General features: G+C 32.8%; 1 protein-coding gene across 3 annotated transcripts in view; it reads left to right on the plus strand.

Moving 5' to 3' along the window:
- Positions 1 to 13,864, plus strand: part of LOC149075323 (sodium-dependent phosphate transporter 2-like) — a 74,524-nt gene extending 60,660 nt beyond the window's left edge. For 2 of the 3 annotated variants that reach the window (XM_089242686.1, XM_089242687.1), the window contains exons 7-14: positions 583 to 702; positions 4,498 to 4,545; positions 4,885 to 4,929; positions 5,890 to 5,943; positions 6,814 to 6,902; positions 6,995 to 7,113; positions 7,626 to 7,811; positions 10,686 to 11,071. In XM_089242686.1, coding sequence (XP_089098812.1) covers positions 583 to 702; positions 4,498 to 4,545; positions 4,885 to 4,929; positions 5,890 to 5,943; positions 6,814 to 6,902; positions 6,995 to 7,113; positions 7,626 to 7,811; positions 10,686 to 10,929 — 905 coding nt within the window. In that variant the 3' untranslated portion in view covers positions 10,930 to 11,071. Of the gene's footprint in view, positions 1 to 582; positions 703 to 4,497; positions 4,546 to 4,884; positions 4,930 to 5,889; positions 5,944 to 6,813; positions 6,903 to 6,994; positions 7,114 to 7,625; positions 7,812 to 10,685 lie in introns of all 3 variants that reach the window. The other variant, XM_089242685.1, reaches the window with a different exon arrangement.
- Positions 13,865 to 17,635: the final 3,771 nt, after the last annotated feature.

A 17,635-nucleotide genomic window follows, 5' to 3' on the forward strand; every position in this document is an offset into this window, starting at 1 on the left:
AACAGTAATACAACTAACGAAGTAGTAACCCTGCACTGCAGTCAGACATGCTTATAATGAAGTTGGGGGAAATCAGCAAAAATATTTGTTATACACAAACTTTTATACATCCACACTGGCTTTTGATAACCATAGATAAGCAATATGAAATTCACTGGAAATGGAGAAACTTTGTTATATGTGAAAAATCATAATGTCTATGTTATTATGATTTCTCATAAGCGAGTCTGAGCATATTGTATATAAATTGATATTTTATAATATTATATTTACCTGAAGACACTGAAAATAGTCAAGGACATCTAGACAGGCTTTTCAAACTGTAATTACTGGCCACCCTAACTCTCCATAATTTAAGCTCTCATATATCATATTTTCTTATTTTACTAAAATGTGACCCATGATACACATGATTTAAGCAAATCTGCTTAATATCATGGGTCACTTCAACCAAAAATCTTTTACATTTCTCATTATTTTTCATTTTTGTTTCATTGCATTTATTGGTGCAAGTTAATATATTTTGACTATTGAATTCTTTGTGTGATTGTTTTTCCTTTTTTTTTTTTTTTTTTTAAACAGATTTACGGTTTGATCAGATCCCATGGTGGGGTGTTTTTATCTTGGCTCTTGGTGTTGGATTAATTGTTGGATTGTGCATTTGGTACATTTTGGTCCCATACCTCAAGCAAGATGATTCTCGTAAGTTAATATCTCAGAATTTTTTTAAAGAGCATTGTAATTTATCAAATATGCTGATATACCTATATTCCTATCAGACCCGAGTATTTATTTTCTGGAATTTTCAAGATTTTCTTATACTCAAAAAGTGCGTTAAAAACATAAATGTCATCAAATCTTTATTTTCGAATTTTCATTAAAAAATTGTTTTAAATAATTTACTTCTTTCAAATTTTTTCCAACAAAATGATGCAAGATATAATGATCTGTATGTACAATTTTTTCCAGAATTTTATTGCTAAATTTTATGTAATAAATCACACTTTGCCTGAAGGCACTTTCTCTTGTAGTATGTAAGGCTGTATTTTTGAAATATAGTTATGGCATCTTTTTTTTAGCCATCTCATTGGGCATTTTGCCTATTGTGGCATTGTATTTGTATTTAACTTCCTGAGGTAAAAATAATAATAATTCTACAGTGTGTTACAATACCATAAAAGAAACAATACCCATAAGTTACAATACCCATAAAAGAAAAAAAGCGGCAGAAAAGAGAAAAAGTTACCCACACATTTGTGCATACAGGGTCTGAAAGAGATATAATTTGAATTGAAAGTTTTTTGTGTGTGCTTTCAAAATTTACTTCCTCATCAACAAACAAAATCATCAAAAATGTGGAAACAGCAACAAAACATATAATATCCTTGCATGTTTAGTAGGCTACCTGCAACACGATACTGATATAACATGAAAATTCAAGCATTTACCATCTTCAAAATCAGATCTCTCAGGAATATGTGAGGATCACATTTAAAATATAAAAAAATATGGATGGGAGATGGCAGCACCAACAAGAACACAAAACCAAGCACAATTCTAGCAACATAAATACGTTAGGGAACTCAGAAAAACACATTCCTGCGTGTACCAATTTGTTAGAAATTCCATAGAGGAATGTGTATGAGAGGTGCAAGTATGGTTAAGTAGTAGTAGTAGTAGGCTACCTCGATTTAAAAATTCTATGTTTTGTTTCAAGCAGCAAATTGTAAGTATGAAAAAGGCAATAATGTGTACAAACATGTTTTTTCCATGAGAGCTAAAATTATGCTATTGTTTGAAGGGAGGGCAGTGACTGCATGCATATTTTTATCATGTCTCCAAAACAAAAAAAAACCTGAATCGTGATGTCAAATTAAATCTGTTCAAATAAGATCACAGATTTAATCCTTATTTGAACAATTTACCTCGTAATAGCCATATTTTATTTCTAATATACGCACAAATATAGAAAAGAAAACCAAAAAAATATGTGTATTACAATTTTATTCTTGAAAGTATCATGATCGGTCAGCTATGGGCAAATATTTTAGGAGTTGGCCAAAAAACAAAAAATTTTGATGGGCCATACATATTTGGACAGCTGAAATAATTGGAATTTTTATGCTTGGAGATGAAGTAGCGCAATGTGTTGTACACTTTGAAGACTGCCGCAGTTTTATTTCCAAGGAGATGAAATGGTTTATCCTTTGCAACATGCGAAAAAATAAATATATCTGAATAATTTTATGCATATTTATTGCATATGTGTTCCATTTTTTTGCATATACAAAAGTTCTTAAATAAATTTCTGTATTTAAGATTCTCACAACTACATTTTCCATATGCTATAAAAAACGCCCCATTAAGTGAATTTTTTAAAACACTGAAATCAAAAATTTCTATAGTGTCAACTGGGGTAAATGTTGCAGCAAGCTGTAATTTTTTGTAAAGTAAAAAGTGGGGAAAAAATTGGTGCCACACTTTCCCTGACCCAACTGGCTTTTCAAAAAAGAATTTTCCTGTTAAAACTATGACACATTTGTCGCAAATTGGATTAAAAATTATTTGTCAATTATTTTATGGACAAAATAATAATTTAAAAAAAATTGTTTCACAGCTCTATTACCTCAAAGTCAAACTTACAGTTTTTGTGCCACACTTACCCCAGTCCAACCTACTATTGTTTTGAAATCTGCAGCAGGTCAGACAGAACCTCTAAGTGTTTGCCCATCACTAGCATAAATTAAAGTTATCTTGGATGCAATGTAGGCCAATAACAGTAACTTATTTTGAATGGTATATGTGCTTGAGAAACTTAGTAATTACGGTAGAACCTCCCATAACAGTCACCTCTGACCAGTAACCACATTTTCTTGAAACAGAATGCATCCAGTTGGATCAACATTAAGGTTAACCGTCGAACAAGGATTTCTAAATAATGACCACTTTTGACCACAAAAATAAAAAGAACAACGATGCATATCGTGAGAAAAATAATCCTCTTTATTTAATAATAATCTTATTTTTTTTGTTTGTTTGTTTTTTTAAAAATTATGATTAGCTTATTATTAATATTCACTATTCGTGCCTTAACCAGTCAAGTGGTTACGGCGGCGTTTGCCGTCGCTGCCATACGTAATGTTGGTGCCTACGACGGCATTTGCCGACGCGCAGACTTTTTTCAGCCTTTTTCACCAGTCAAGTGGTTAAGACAGCATTTGCAGACGCGCAGACTTTTTTCGGTCTTTTTCACATAGATACGACGAAATAATTTGTCATACATGTGCTGCCATCTCTGTACAGCCATCCTTCTACTTTATTATCTCATCACTAGATGGAGTTGACAATTATATTTCAAGGTCTGAGATTATTATTACTATTACCTTTGTCATGTTTTGCAAAGCTGCACCCCCATCGCTTCTTTTTTGATTTCCTATTCCCTTGCAAAGATGCATTTGTTTTATTACTCATATATCTTTCAGCAAAGGTTCAACTACTATGGTTCCACATAAATCCATCAACAGCATTTCTTTTAGTCACAGGACATTATGACCGCCCCTCCCCACTTTTGGGGTGTCATATTATGTCTCGACACATTCGAGCTATAAAAAACATGCTATAAAAAACATGCTATAAAAAATATTTCAATATTTCAAACTTCCAAGAAAAGAAAAAAAAGGGAAAAGGCGTGCGCATCTTAAAAAAAAAGTGGGCACTGCGGGTAACGCTCGGAGAAATTAATTGGACAGTTGACTGGTTAAAATTAACTCGATGATAATTGTGTCCACCAGTATGGATTGACAACGATCCCTTGGATGGATTTTCTTCGTTTTGCCAATATAAGTTTTATGATGTGATGAGTAAAAAAAAAATTGTAAAAAATGATGAACATGAAAAAAAGCATGGATTTTTCCCTGCGTCATAAAGGCTGTTCTAGACATCATTTCGGCATATAAGCTGCATCAGTAAAAATTACCATGAAAACTCCCAGCTAAATAGAATGCATCAAATTCATAGTTTGAATTTCAGATAAAACATTTTTTCTACAATTATTTCTCTGATTTAGTGCCCTTCCCTATAGCGGCATTCCATACGGCTGCACAGATGTTCACAGCTGTGCTCACTGATGTGTGATTTCAAAAATGTGGCCCACAGCCTCAGAATTTCACAACTAGTTGCAAAAGATCTTCATGCTAAATTCACACATTTTCAATGCAAAATGAATATCAGGTGTGACGAAACAGCTTCTAATATGTGGTCGCAGTATTTTGCATGAAATCAAACTTTTTTAATTTTTTCCCTCAAAAATAGTGAACCTCTTAACAACTGCAACCTCCCAATAACAGCACAGCCACATTTTCTTAGTCTCGTTAATGGCCGTTGTTGGGAGATTTAACTGTACTTAAAAAATTTAATTGATAGAATTTTATTTTTTATGTGCATATGGTGCTATTTAATAAAGATTGTTTTCACTTTAATTCACTTTGTTACCTACAGATGCATCTGTAAGTGATGGCAGTGAGGTACAAATACAGAAGCACGATGGTAAGCTTCCAATTTATCATTTTTTCTGATATGAAGAATTAGAATGAATTTTAATTGATTAACATGTTGTTTTCAATCAAGAAAATGATTATTAATCAAGTCAGAGCAATGAATAAAATATCAATTCTTTAATCGGAATTTAATGTCATTTTTCTATGTAACTTTAATCATTAACAATATGTTCATAATATATTAATTTGCTGAAGTATCGTCAAATGTTTAGCTTAAGTTTTGTGTTATTCTAAGGGTTAATTCATTATAATATTATGTAGTTGCTGACTTTGTTACTCAAACTCATGTGAATTGATTTTATTGATTTCAAATTTTGTTCTTTTTCAGCGAATTCTTTGAGTGATATCAGCGTTAATCAGCTGAAAAAAGATGGTAATTTTATTTATTGTTAATCAAAATCGTTTTTAATTCATCCAGAAAATTTATGCGATTCCTTGAAAATTTTTTTTTTTTTAAATAAAATTTCTTTTGATGCCTTGTCATACCTATGTGGTTAGCTCCATCATTATCTGGCCTTGATAGAACAGGAGATGTATATCCTCTCTGTAACATATTTTCTTGATTCACAAAATAACTATTGCAGTGATGCCTCGGCTTACAACAATTTTTTTCCGTGATTTTTCTGTCTCGGCTAACAAACATTTTAGTTGATATAAATGTAAGCGCTGACATAAAACAACCACATTGTGAGCTCAATTTTCACATAATCATCACATCAGAATTGGTTTCACTTGAGCCTGATTAACTAATGTCCACTTCGGAATTTTTTTCCAGATCTTCCTCTACTTCTCTTTCTGAAAGTTTTTGAACCATGTCATGTAAAATGAAAGATTCAACCAGTAATACATGTATTTAAAAAAAATAAAGAAGCCTACATTTTCAAAGCATGCGTTCTTTCAGTGCAAGCGAACTAAACAGTTGTAACATTCTGAGATCTTTTCCATCTGCATGTATCAGATATAGAAATGAGCTGACCAAATCATGAATGGATGAGGACACCTGCGTACTCAACTGGGTTGTGTCATCATTTTAGCCTTCAATCAGTTTTTTTTTTCTTTTTATATATTGCTCCTTGGTGTTTTAAATAAGCATGTCTTTAAATTTTGAGCAATTTCTGGATCAAATGAAACAATTTTCCATAGAAACCTATGTGGAAATTTAGTTTCGGCTAACAAACATAATTCCAGAATATGAATTATCTTCATTAGCCGAGGTATCACTATACTATGTTTTGGTGGTTATGTTGAAATAAACATGTATTTTATTATGTAATTTTTGACCTGTAAAAATTTAAATTTAGTCTTTTTTTTTCTCTCTCTCTCTCCATTTTAGCCACTTTGAAGGATCCTGCAAAAGAGGTGGAAAACCCATGTTTTGAAGGGAATGGTTAGTGCATTTATTAAATATAATATAATAAGATAAAAAGAAAGAGTTCATTACCAGGTTTACATTGGCACCCGAGAATGAATATCAAACTACTATATTTCATGGTCATGAAACACCATTTGACGATAAATTTGGACGATAGTGTCCACTACCCAAAGAGTGGAGCAAAATTGCAAGTGCGCACCCAGACCATGGTTTCCCACATCCTGGAGAAGGGTCTCTAGGCTGAGATCTTTTGCAGGCCCACAGGCCAGATTTTTCAAAGACCTTTCTTTAGTGAATTTATAGCTTGAAAAAAAATCATGAGAATTGTCCCAGGGCTGGATTCCTGTTAGCTCCATCCTTGTGGGGGGAGGCATGGCCTAGCAACACAAAGTTGGGGGCTGTCAGGGCTGAAGAACTGATTATCTACAGAGCACTGCAACTAGATATGCCTCAGCTGGGCAACATGTTTTGTCTCCCTCATGTAATTTTGAATAATTTTAAAAGAAGAATTGAGTGTCCCCATTGGTCGAATGCCCAGATCACTGCATCTACCTGTATTCGTCTCTTGGATTGTGGGGGGGGGGGGGGTTCTGTGAAAACCCTAGGCTAGAGGGTTCGATGTCTGGATTTTTAAAGGTTTGAATAGAATTTTAAACTATTCGCTTTTGTTAATGTTAAGATTGAAGAAGTCAAAATGTAATCAAAGTATTTTATCCGGTTTTGCTGCCCCTAAAATTTGGCGGCCCAGTACGGCCGCATCCTTTGCACCTGCCAAAATCCAGCTCTAGATATGCATATCTTTTATAAAGATTTCATTACCGCAAAACCTTAATTACTTAATGTAATTGATACAAGGCTACATAGAAACTTTTTTTTTAATTCCAGGACATTCTGTACAAATGGTTGAAGTGAATATACATGATGAAGATAATTCACATGTGTGCACTATTGAGAGCGAAGAAAATAAAAAGAATGTAAGAAAATTTTTTTAACAAGTTTTAACAATTATTAATTCTGTTTATAAGAATTATATCTAAGTTTTATTTTATTTTTTTCCTTATTTCAGTTGTCATTGCAAGGTATAAAGAATGGGGACGATTCTGCAGAAACAGTAAAAATGTTTTCGTCACTTCAAGTACTTACTGCAATTTTTGGGTCTTTTGCACATGGTGCTAACGATGTCAGGTATGAAAACTATATTCTGATCAGGTTATTACTCTGAAACTATCAAACCTAAGAAAAAATTAAAGATTTATTCAGTTTAATTTCGTGGTTATTAATTTACCTTAATTAATATATATATATATAAATGTGGGTTGTGTGTATGTGTGAAAACGTGTCAGATTTATGAAGTGCAAAGCATATTAAGAGTGGTGATGCAAATAGGTCAAGGGTAATGTCGCATTGATATTTAATAAATATACAAAAAAGTAATGCTCTAATAAAACTCATAAAGTTAGTTGGGTAATATTATAAAATGCTGCTAACTCTTTTTTTTTTAATTTATAGTGCTTAAGTTTGAATATAGTTGAGTTTTTATAGTGCTTTAGTTTTCTATTACAATACAAGAGATTATCGGCAGAAACTTCCAGCATTTTTTTTTCCTGGGTGCAGCTTATCATCCAAAATTATAAGGATTCTCTGCCTGTGACAAATTACAAAAATATCTTTTTTTTATTTTCAAATTTTCTTTTTAGTAATGCAATTGGTCCAGTGATTGCTTTATGGCTGATTTATAGAGAAGGTGGTGTAATGCAATCTGGGGAATCTCCGTTCTGGATCATGCTGTATGGCGGTGTAGGTATTAGTGTTGGTCTTTGGATGTGGGGTCAAAAAGTCATCAAAACCATTGGTGAAGACCTGACAAAAATCACTCCTTCAAGGTGAGTACCATACATGTATACTGAAACTTATTTTCGGGTTCGGAAAAGGTTTTTGTGTTTGAATTCTTAACCAGTCATCTTAGTTTTTTTAGCATCAATACATAGGTTTAGCTGTCTATCATACCTAAATAGTTGGTTGGATACTACCACTCATTTATAGGCATCCCTCTCTTTACACGATTAATTGGTTATTCAAAATAGTGCTGTAAAGTGAGTTGAATTTAACATGGGAAAGAGATAGGGATAGGGTGTTTGTCTTCTTCAGAAGAATTAAAAACCGAATCCAACTACACAAAGGAATTTTTTTAATGAATTAATTATTCAAACTTATGTGAATAAATCCAGTGAATTTTTTAATGAAACTGTCGAGATTTGGCTGACAAGCAGCATTTTTTGTCTCCTTATAAAACAGGGGTGGAAAATATGCTACAATTTCCGACGTCTGTTACATTTTGCTACAATTTCTGACCGTTTGCTACATTTTGCTACAAAAATGCCGAAACTCTGCAATTCTGCACCATCTTGTGCTAAAAACAAAATTTTCCCTTAAGAAACTTTGAGTGAACTCTTCGATAATATCATTTGTCCTCCCTGCAATTTTATTTCTTTTGGCCACATATAAAGGTAGCTTGAGACCCCTTCACCAGGATTCATTGCCCAGGCTTCTGACAAGGTATAAAATGGAACCAAACTATGTGAATCGCAGCTCATCCCCAGAACAAGGAAAAAAAAACCCCTTCAATTGCTGTTTCCAGCTATTTTTTATGAAAAAAAGTTAAAACATTCACGTATCCTTTAACAGAGCAGAAAACTTCACGAAAGAACATATTATCGCACTGGAAAAACAGCAATGACGAATCCTTGTTAACCATCAGGAGTTGCAATGCAAAAGCCGTCAGTAAATTCAGGGTGTCTAGGATCATGGGAAAGTGACGAAATCCCGGAAAAGTAATTAAATGCGAAAAGGTTCACGAAATGAGTGTAAAATGGGGAGTGAAAACGGATGTACTCAGATTGAATTTCTGTGAAAATAGAATCATTCTATTAAATTTCTAACAGTTTATATATAATCATTATTCTATAGTTTCTATTTCTGTAGTTTAAATAAAAAATCATTTTATTCTACCGTTTAAATTACTATAGTTTAAGTTAAAAATGATTAAGTCTATATTATTTAACCACTCTATTACATTTCTTATTATTTCTAATAAGTATTCTAAGAATGACCCAGCAAAAGAAGTTTTCTCAAAGTATGTTGAATCAAATTGAGGTAATGATCAAGAGTGAACTCAAAAAGAAACACTTATCACTTTAAATATGAAATTGGTAAATTCTGGTAAAAGACACAAGAGATCACTCGTTATTTATTTATTTATACAATAATGTTGGCAGAGGCCTAATCATGAGAATGTGGTTGATGTTGACAGAAAAAAGGTTTTACATTTTTCGAAAATATAAATATCGCGGGTGAATCAATGACAGTGGCGGGGAGTAAGTTCCAGTTAGTTATGGCATGTGGAAAGAAGCTATAAAGTTAAAAAATGTTTGAAACTGAAGAGAACAAAAGCACAACTTCGACTTGCATCAATGGCAAAAACAAGAAAACTAATTACTTTTCTAATGAGTGTTTCAAGTTTCTCCTGTAGTGATTTTTTTTTTTTAAATTAGGGATTACCAAGTCTACAAGTTAAATCTGAAAACACTCATTTACAAATTAGTTTTGAAATCTGAAATACCATATGTTAGAATGTCTCTATGTTAAAAGCTTTCATTTGTTGATACTGCGGAGAATGTAAAAATACAAATATCCAGAAGTCTCTCAAAAAATTTTATTTAAAAAACAATTATTTCTTCTAAAGGAAATCTCTACGTATTTTGTGTCTTGGGGTGGGGCATCCCCTTTCTTTTGAGCTGAAATAACAGTTTTTTAAAATAAAAAGTAATCCTGTGTATGATACTGCATATATGTATATATAAAAACTTTATTTTAAAGTGCTACAAAACTGATAAATGTTGCTACAAAAATCAAATTTTCATTTTCCACCCCATATAAAAACTTTAGTAGCAAAGCCAGAGAATTCTGCGTATTTCTCGCTAATATGAAAATTCTAGTATCACTGGAATCACATTTTTCAATTAAATTTCTCATGACATGGTCAATGTGTTACCAAACACTGTTCATTAGTTTCATTAGTGAGATCTAGTGAGTTTTATATCTGAGAATTTCTCTGATGGTTGTCTCAGCTACATCATCAAATTCAACACATTTCTTCGTCAAAGGATGTAACTATGTTATGCATATTTAATTTGTAAGCCAGTTTCCAGGATTAAAGTTAAATCCAAGCCCAATTTTGCAGGTTGGAATTCCTAAAATTAACTTTTAAAAATCGCACTATTAGCAAAATTGCTTAAAGTAAGGGATACCTGTATACACCTTTTTTTTTTAGTGTTGCTGGATAATTTTCAATATAAAACTGTACAAAAGATAAATGGTTATTCAAAAACAGGTGCAATTGGGAAAAAAAAACATTTTTCATTATTTTCTATTTGAAAATGTGTGTAACAAATAAGGGGCCATTCAAGTATTACGTAAGCAAGTGTTTAGCCATTTTTGACTCCTCCCCCCCCCCCCCCCCCGGTCAGCAAAATTTCATCATCAGCTCTGCCCCTCTGAATCCTCATATTTTCATAAAGGGTGGTTGCTGACGTAAGCATTATCCAAACCCCCCCCCCCCTTGTCATCAAAAGTCAGCAAATTGGAAACCCCCTTCCCTACCATCGATAATGATGTAATACTTGAACGGCCCCTAATGGTTATTATGAATAATGTCTTAAAAGCTTGTTTATTATTATTTTTGTCTTTCATATTTGCAGTGGGTTCACAATTGAAATCGGTGCAGCAACAACAGTTTTGCTGGCTTCCAAAATTGGTCTCCCCATCAGCACAACACATTGCAAAGTTGGATCTGTTGTATTTGTAGGATGGACACGATCCAAAGCAGCTGTTGATTGGAAATTGTTTCGCAACATCATCTTGGCTTGGGTTCTGACTTTACCCGTATCTGGTGGTTTGTCAGGAATGATGATGGCTGTGCTGAAAACCGCTACGAATTCCTAACAGTCGAATAGAATGATATTGAATATTCATTTCTGTATATTTATGATACCATGAAAAGTGCAAGCGATGTTGGAGGAAACAAGCTGTGTACTTTTAGTTCTCTTTTTTTTTTCAAAACAACCATCATTTTCTTTCTTTTTTATTTATTTTTTCATGTGTGATGCCATTTTTAGAATAAATTGGTCAAAATGTCAGTGCATGTGGGGGGGGCCAGAAAAAAAACATTGAGTTTCATGGCAAAATAACCTCCAAAAGAAAAATCTCTCTTTTGTCCAAACCTCATAGTATTTTGCATCATACTTATTTCTAAAATTTTTATTTCATATATTTCATCATGTTCATTTCCTCTTCTCGATCATATTGAATCTTTCGACTGTATATCGTCTTGGCGGTAGCACTGTGACTCATATCTGAACATCCCTATGACGAAGTCGCCTGTGAACAAAGTGGCTAAAAAAAAATTTAAATGCATTTAGTTTGCAGAAAGTTTATTTCAGATATTTGACTTGATAAGAAGTTTGAAAATTTTTGAAAGGGATAAAGTCAACATTATTCAATTCTTAATTATTTCAAATGCGAATATCCCCCAAGCTCTGTGATTATACACCCTATCTGCAATTTTCTATTACAGTTTGGTAATATTTTCCTTTTGTAGAGTTGATATCGCTTTTACTCATACATGTATTCAAGGAAATTATTAAAGCCCCACTTCTGTCCAGTAATCAAGCATTTGATAAAAATGTAACAGTTGAGAAAACTCAAAATTTGGTTGAGACAATATTTAAATTTTCTGGCTCTGCGCTTTCTTGTTAATATAGGCTTTATTTTGTATCCTATTTTCATCAAGACTTTGTTTTAAAGCTGTTGCGAGAGTTTGTTATTCATCACAGCATAATAGATCTCTGTTATAACTCGTGTACTGGAAGACGGTTTATCTCCACTTTACAACTTGACTACAGTATAACAAGAGAGATGATAATTCCTGTGTTATTCCTGATTCTGTAGTATAGCAGGATTATACTTTATTATGGCAATCGAAAAGAACATTCAGGATAAGAGAGAATACATTTTTTATTTACTGTAGCATGCCATGTTGCCTTTCATGATTTTTTAACTGTTTACAAAAATGGAATGCATTCTTCTATGAAAGAAAGTTATTACTGGTTGAGAATTCCTCTTATTTGCTTACATCTATTATACAATTTAAAAATAATGATATCTCACAAGATTAATTTGCTTCTTGAATTTACTCGCATCTTCACAAACTGATGGTTTTATAGCTAATTTTCCCAGATAAAATAATTGAGGTCCCATTTAATGACAAATGCTTTGAGAATATTGATTCCACTGTCGAAATTAATTACCATGGTGAAGTGTAATGTTTTCTAATCAGAATCGAATGTAGTCTTGCTTACAAGTCAAATAGAATACTAGACAATGAAAATCACTGAGTTTTGACTTTCATTGTGTTTCTCATGAGCTGTGTTTCAAGAGCTGTTTCTCATATGTTTCAAACTTGTAAGTAGAATTGATGCGTTTTCAACTAATATTTTTTGCTCATAACTTGGATTACTTGCAGGAAGAGACACATCTAATCGATTTTGCTTCTGTTAGTTAATTACAAAAATTTTCCTTCTCAGCAACATGCCCTCTAATGTTTTTTTCCACCTTCGTAGATCTGTTGTTTTATTTGTTCACGGAATGTCACATGCGGCTGTACACATGTGCGGCTTAGAGGAAAAATGTTGCTGCTTAGTGAAAAATATGTGTGTGTTTCTGTAACCTCTTGGTTAAATAACTAAATATATTTTTTGACATAATGCAACAATGAAATTTTTTTATAGTCTTCTTAAGTTATGATTTCCCTCTACTTCAACAAACACCAACTCTTCCTCTCTCGCACACAATTTCCCTCTGAGTAATGTTTAAGAAGTGCATTAAAGTTTATAGTAGACTTTTTGAGTAAAATTTATAAATTATTTTTTTAAATAATTGGATCCTTTTATGAAGAAACAGAGCTTTCATGCAAAATAGTGAAGGTATCTTGATTCATAATCCTGAATTTTGTGATGTGCCAGAATCTCTTTGGATGTGTGTGGGTTGATAATGTGATCCTCCGCCAGTGATCTTCTTAGCATAACATCAGCCACTCAGATAATTTTTACAGGAGCTATCTTAGTGGTTGGAGAAAATTGTTGCCATAATCCAGTTGCCCTATAATTCTTTTAAATCTTAATTGATAACGAAAGGAGCTTGAAAATTAAGTACATCTAGAATTTTCGGAATTTAAGCTATACTTATTTCTGCATCTTTAGAGAACTCCTTACACTCATTGAAACATTGAATAAAAGCAAGAATGAAACACATAATTTTTTTACAGTAGTCTTAATATGTGGGATAAAAAGTTGAGCATATCCGAATAACATATCACATTCTGTACTTGACTCCGTAAATATTTATTTGGATATTATTTATCTACTGAGAAAATTTGGATTTTTTTTTTTTTTTACATGGAAACTTTTACACCTATACGTCAAATTTTTTGAAAAGAAAAGTTTTGTAAATATATTTTATTACAAAAATTTTGTATTTTTCGCCAGGTGGTATGTTGTGCTAGTTTTGTAAAATGCATAAGAGTCAATATTTTAGCTTTTTCACGGTCTTACGTGTGAAGAGTCTTTGGAATCACTGAATGTTTTTCTTTGATAAAGACAAAAAAAAAGTTATTTTTTTTTTAACCAGGTTGCACAGTATTAGTTTGGTAAAATATTAGGCAAAATAATCATTTTATGTGTGCACCAATTTCTCTAAAATTATGGAATAGTGATGAAGAACATGAGCAACGAGCGATACATTTCATCATTGCATGCAGAACTGTAGTTGTCACTTTTTATACTGTGTCAATTTCCATAACAAATTTTATATTTGTATATTCAAAATGAGAAAAAAAATTTGTCTGAAAAACCTTTTTGATAAATCAGCTATTGTATACACTAATTTTGAGGCTAATTTTCTAACATAGGTAACGTAATGTTCTTTGGGTGTGTGACAGCACTGTAACACTCTAATTTTTTAAATTGATACATGTATTAAGTGCCATAAATTTTCTCCAAAAATACATTAAATGATTATTTTAATGGATTTATAAAAGTTTCTCATTCGCGTCTGTCTTCGATGTGAAAGGAAGAGACACATGTTTGAGAATACTCGTTTGTACGAAACTTCTTTCTTGATTTTATGAATTTTCTAGAAAATTTTTTTCCAAACCGGTGAGGTATATATATCGGCAATATAATGTGCAAATCAAAATTGAATTTTTCATAATGGTCAATCTGTCACGAGAAGAGACTTGGCTGAATCTATATTGCATGCTGTTCAATGTTTGATGGACTTCTGGTATTAGGCACCATGGAGCCACCTAACCCAAGGAAGAGCTAATTGCTAAAAAAAATTTAGGTGCCAGAATATATATATATTTTAGATTCCAAAAAAATTTTTACCCAAAGAAAAGGTCCAAAATAATCCTTCTTTTGACTTTTTCAGGGCATAGTGACCCTCTTTCATGTTGGCAGATATGCTGCTATAAATTCCAAACATTTTGTGCTGCTCTCAGTCTGCAATTTAGTAACTACACAAAGATTAGGCTCCAATACCAATTTTTTAATTGTCATGACAACCTGACACCTGGGATTCATCCATCCCTGATCTAACCCTATCAGACACAGATCCGGGACAATGTGTCAGGAAGAGTGATTTTTGTGTAGCTTTGTGGGATCTAGAATAGTAAAATATTTCACCTGATATAATCACAATCAAAGAAACAACGAAAAAGGCAAATATATGGAGAAAAACGTAATCCCTCGGATTTCCAGAAATTTCATCTTTTTCCATGTATTTGCCTTTTTCATTGTTTCTTCATTTGTGATTTTGTTGGATCATCCATATCTTTGGAACAAACCAATTTTTCTCATATTATTCTGCTCTTGGGAGAGGGCGGAATAATAATACCAATTATTTTGGTATTTGGGTGGATTTTTACTTTAGATTATTTAAATTAAATGGATACTATCATTAGCAGCTGCCACGCTCCCCCCCCCCCCCTGAATTTGCGCATGAATCCTATACAATGAAACCTCTTAATGACGGGCACCCATAGGAACCAAATTTTTTTCCCTTTTGAATAGAGGTCTCTCTTATTTGGAATATCTCTTAAATTTAGATTTGACTGCATACCAGTCGGGATAGGTTTAAAATAAAATCCTAAGAATCTATTTAGCGAATTGTGAAAAGTATATCCATCTTTCCTCTTCAGTATCGCCAGCGAGGGCTTGTTTATATATATATCCACTCACTAAGTGAATAGAATACTAAGATGGAGATTAAAAATACTCCAATTGGCAAGCCAGATATTCATGAACATCCAATCGTGCAGATTTTGTTTTCCTTTGCATCTTTCCATAAGGATTTTCTTGGCTAAGTGTTTTCTCGTTTCAGACTGACAAGAGTAGTTTGTTTTCTATGTGATTTCTAATCAGAATATTTTTTTAAAAAGTCATTTATTAATCAAGATTGTAACATTTTTGTAAATATTTGTTTATTATTAAGTAAAGTTTTTTTCTAAATGAATCATTGAAAATCTTCATTTGTTACTCTTAGTCAGATTTTGATTCTCTGTTAACCCTTTGCGTTGGAATTTTATTTTTAAGGGTGAATATTGTCATCAAATTATGTTGTTTGTATTCATAATGAATTCAAAAGACAACAGATGGTGCCAGTCACGATATAAATGTTTAGATGGGATGTAATATTCATCGGCTCCAAATAAAATGTGGTTTTCTTGTAACTATTTTGTTGGGTTTTTTTTCAATACAGCAGGTTGATGAAAATTGAATGAAATATTTTTGCATTTGTTTTTAGATGTTTATGCAACGTCAATGGTGGGGAGGGGGGGGGGGACAAGCAATGCAAATCAGATGCAAGAAAAATTTGGAGTGATGAAATCTCTTCGCATATATTTTGTTGAAATTTTTGTACTATAATTTTACTGGGGGAAAAAAATAAAGATTTTTGATCATTCTTTTTTTTTATATTTGTCTTTGGTGTGAAATTATTTGGTTTTGTAATTTTAATTTTTCTAGTTTTTTGACTTGCAAGTTATTTTATGGTGAAATTTTTCATGAAACTTACGACAAAAAAAAAAAAATAATAATTTCACAGAAATGTGATCATTTTATTTCTTTCAAGTGGTTGATTTGATAATCAACACAATAACTTCTATTGATGATTTAGAAGTAAAAATTCCAGTGTATCGACATTTCCGTGCATGGGGAATTTGGGGACGATTCCACACAGCCCATTCCCGCATTGGCGAAAACTAAGGTCCTTCTTGTCTTTCTTTTTCTGTTTTAATTCCTGTCTCTTCCTCTTTTCTTCCCTACCATAAATGGCCTGAAGTTATAAGGGGGTTGTATTCTCATGAAATTGTGCCACTGAAATAATCTTTGACTCGTGCTTTTTCAACTAATTTCTCATAATTTAAATGTATATATATATAAGAAAACAACCTTTAATAGGTGAATACATCATTATTGTATATGCTAAAATATATAATCACTTTATTTTTTACCCTAGATCAGAACAGAAAAAAACTCCAAATTACAACGCTTCCTTCTGAGGCTTGCACAGTAGGCGCAGTAAAATATCTTACCTTTTTTCCTACGCAATGTACTACATGAAATTGATTCTTCAATAGGCAAAAGGGTGGAGGTGAATAACCCCCCCCCCCCCCGTGTTCACTATATACTCCCCCCTTTCCCGTTTGAAAAGCCTTTATTCGCTTACCGCAACATCCATAGCATGTTTTGAAATTTGACACATGGACACATTTCTCTTCAAATCGAGATGAGTTCTACTTGTACCTCTGAAACTGAAAATTTCACTGATATTTTAGGGGTTTTGATTTGTTTGCAAAATTTTTACAAGACTCCGGCGGTACGCTAGTCCAGTCGGTCCAGTAATCCGGCATTTTTAGGAGTGGTTTCTTCGTACACAGATGAGGAAATCATGTCACTGCATGTCTTTGCAAAGAATTTTATATTATTTAAATGGATTTTTTTTTCAATTAACTTCCAGTATTCGGGAGATTTTGGTAATCCGGCACACTCCGGATTGATATGTGTAGGATTAGCAAGTCTACTGTTTTTCAATCCCCAATATACAGTATATACAGGAAATATCTGCAAAAATTCGAAATACGTCCATTAACGAAACTTAAAAGGTTCGATAGTCAAAGACTTGATGCCGCGAGCACAAAGGATCGAGAACTCTTGAGCACCATGACGCTCGCATGCAAAAGATTGTAGATGGCTGCTGTACAGACAGTGTCGCACACTTGTCACCATCACGTTTGCTGTAGATTTATAGTATTTGCTAGTGACAAAGGCTGAAATGGTCTTCAAAATTTCAAGAACTTTTCCACAGATGGGATTTTTAAAAGTTGTAGTAAGCAGTTTTATCAGTTCATGCAGACATAAGTAGGAATGATGAAGAAGTCACAATAGTTCCTATAGTTTTGCTTTCCTTGAAAAGAAAACGGAGGATACTTATGCAAAGCTATTTACTGTTTCAAAAGAAGCCAGATGGAATCCTCAGTCAGTGACTGTAGATTTTGAAATTGCATCCATAAAGGCTCTAGACAGACTTTTCC

This window comes from Pholcus phalangioides, unplaced genomic scaffold, assembly GCF_987345545.1.
Source record: "Pholcus phalangioides strain wild (caught in Gottingen) unplaced genomic scaffold, Ppha-v1.0 ptg000015l_1, whole genome shotgun sequence".
Classification (NCBI taxonomy): Eukaryota; Metazoa; Arthropoda; class Arachnida; order Araneae; family Pholcidae; genus Pholcus; species Pholcus phalangioides.